Source organism: Cryptomeria japonica, chromosome 5 (assembly GCF_030272615.1).
Source record: "Cryptomeria japonica chromosome 5, Sugi_1.0, whole genome shotgun sequence".
NCBI lineage: Eukaryota > Viridiplantae > Streptophyta > Pinopsida > Cupressales > Cupressaceae > Cryptomeria > Cryptomeria japonica.
The window spans coordinates 786,286,037-786,288,983 of record NC_081409.1 but is presented as its reverse complement, the minus strand read 5'-3'; the positions used below and the strand labels follow the sequence as shown (position 1 = coordinate 786,288,983).

General features: G+C 44.5%; 1 protein-coding gene across 1 annotated transcript; it reads right to left on the bottom strand.

Moving 5' to 3' along the window:
- Positions 1–206: 206 nt before the first annotated feature.
- Positions 207–2,642, bottom strand: LOC131049193 (G-type lectin S-receptor-like serine/threonine-protein kinase At2g19130). The gene has a single exon (XM_057983226.2). It carries the CDS (start codon positions 2,640–2,642, stop codon positions 207–209), a length of 2,436 nt encoding a protein of 811 aa, XP_057839209.2.
- Positions 2,643–2,947: the final 305 nt, after the last annotated feature.

The window sequence follows — 2,947 nt, the reverse complement described above, 5'->3', positions numbered from 1 at the left end:
ATGAAACACGATATGGAAATGGTTATCCAGCCATCAAGATGCACCATGGCATCAAAAGAAGTTTTGACTTCTTATCGATTAAAAGGCAAAACTTTAGTTATGTAATATCCAGCCATGAATATCATGATACATCCTGATAACTAGATAAAAGGGTTACGATTACCTTCTCATTACCATATATAGAAACATTAGATAATGAATAAATGTTAAATAAGATCGCCCTCCTGCTCACCTCCATGGTGATCTGGAAGACTGCCTAGAGATGCCTGAATTTGCGGTGCGTTTGTGTCCACTATCCCTTCGAGTATGTTCACGACTTGAGCCATGGTTGGCCTAACATTCTCGTCTTCTTGAATGCATAATATGCTTGCTGCAATAGCCCTTCTCACCTCATGAGCATCTACTTCACCTGAAATCCTCCCATCAACAAGAGCCATGAGGTTTCCTCTGTGGACTTGATCTGCAGCCCATGGATGGAATAAATACGAGCTAGGCTCGGGCGCATTGAGGTCGATATTCCTGCGTCCTGATATGATCTCCAGCAGTGTAATACCAAAACTATATACGTCTGCTTTGGGAGTGATAGGAAGACCGGAGATCCACTCTGGAGCCAAATAACCTATAGTTCCCCTCGTGGTGGTCAGTACACGGCTGAAATCTCTACCCACCAGCTTTGCCATCCCAAAATCAGCTACTCTGGGACAAAACTCGGCGTCAAGGAGAATGTTTTCTGGCTTAATATCACAGTGAATGATGCGATCTATGCACTCCTCGTGGATATAAGCTAATCCTCGTGCAGTGCCCAACGCTATCTGAAATCTGGTTTTCCAATTCAACAACTCCCCTTGCGCTTCTCCGTCATTCCCGCGGAACAGCAAGGATTCAAGAGAGCCGTTGGGCATGTACTCATAAACTAGTAACCTTCGAGATCTCTCTGCACAAAATCCCAACAGCCTGACCAGATTCACATGATGTATGTTACCAATGGTAGTTATTTCTGCACGGAATTGCTTTTCTGCTTGCGCTGAACTCTTTAATTCTTTGACAGCGACCAGAGTATTGTCTGGTAGAGTTCCTTTGAACACAGAGCCGAATGATCCGCTTCCCAGCTTATGCCTGAAATTATTTGTTGCAACCTGCAACTTTCGGAAAGTGAATGTTCTGAGGGATGTGGGGACGTCATCCTCCGTGAGCATCCTTCCACGTTTCCACATAATAAACACGGCGAGAACAAGAACAAGACCCAGAGCCGCAGCACCCCCAGGAAGCAAAATGTGAAGGCCAATGGATTTATTTCTCGGCTTGGATGTCGAGCCTCGTAACTCAGATGCTGCCAAACGGAGATAAAATGACCGGCGGCCGGGGCAGTCCCTCACATTCATAAAATCCCCAAACCACAAACGACACACAGGAGGAGATGAGCTACTGAGCCAAAACGCCATGCACGAGCAGTTGTTGAGGCAGGCATGTTGGCATCCACTCAGAGTTTGCTCCTTGCTATATGGAATAGCTTTATCGTCGGCCAAGTGCTTGCCCTTCACTTCCAAAAAACCGTCCGTAGAATTTGTGAGTGAGCACTGCAATGGACTTCGGTGAACACAACCACTTAACCAGTATTCTTGAGAATCCCAAGCATGGCTATTTTTGGGCCTGAACCCCTGCAGACAAGTGCATGTAACATTGGCATTACCTTCGACATTGGTACTCAACCTAGCATAGCCATTGCATACTGCATTAGCCCCACACACACCACAAACATTGCATTGATCCCTGGGTACAAACCCATCCAGCATCCATGCACCATTTTGGATCATATAGTAACCTCGAAGTAAACCATTCTTTTCCAAAATTGCGCGTCCCATTATCATACTGCTAGTTGTAAATGAGCAATACATTGTTGAAGGAGAAAAAATTACAAACTCTACTTTAACATAAGAGCCCGCCAAGGCATATCCTGGCATATTTGCGAAATACTCTCCATTCCACTCTCCGGTAGACGAGTACTGACTCCTGTTGTTAGAGATGAGCAGTAACTGAGTCTTTCCTGGTGAAGGGTCCATTTGGAAAGAGAAAGGTCCAGGTGCCGGATCAGAAGAACTCTTCCAAGAAGTGAGTTTCATTCCTTTCCACATCTTCATCCCTGGCAGCCATGTATCCACGGGATGTTGGAAACTTTCCCAAACAATTTCAGAGATATTGCCGGCCCGTGTTCCTACCATAACCAAATTACCTGATTCCAACATCGTTGCCCAGGACGCCTTCAAGCTGTTGTCGGACGTCCAAACTGATCGTCCTTGTAAATCATACAGTCGAAGATAACCATCTCTTGATAACTTTAAAACACCGGGCATTTTTCTGAGAGGATTTTCACGATTAGCCACCCAAACAATAGTTTTCTCAGATATTTTAGCATACCAGATGCCAATATACCAGTTATTGGTGTTGTTGGGACTGAAAAATCCCAATGCAAAGGTGCCATTCTTTGAGAGCAGGGTCTGATTTGCAGTGAGGGCAGTCCCCATTGGAAGGGTGTCTTCCCTGTCAATTGCCAATGATTGGCATTTATGAAGTAGAGTAACCATAACACAGAGCAAGAGACAAAAGTTTAGCCAAGTTTTGGCTACTATACTGTTCCTCGCCATTCTCAAATCCTTCACAATTTCCAACACTTCAACTTATGTAGAATCATGCGTGTTAAAAAGTAAGTGTATCTTAACAAAGCCTTTTTTAATTGTTATCATAAATATTGTTGTCATTTCGATGCCGCCCAAACTACATTAGAGTCTGAATTATCACGCACGACAATTGCCGTGTAAGTTGAAACAGTTGACTTGTAAGGGTTTCTCCGTGAGTTGTGGTCTATAATTATCATGGCGAGTTGGCGACCCTGTTAGATGCGCTGTCTTTCCGGCTTTAACGGTTCATGCCGATTTTCCATTCACATGGC

Excerpts from the sequence above, each read along its gene's own strand:
- LOC131049193 (XM_057983226.2), bottom strand. The coding sequence starts at position 2,642 with ATGGCGAGGAACAGTATAGTAGCCAAAACTTGGCTAAACTTTTGTCTC.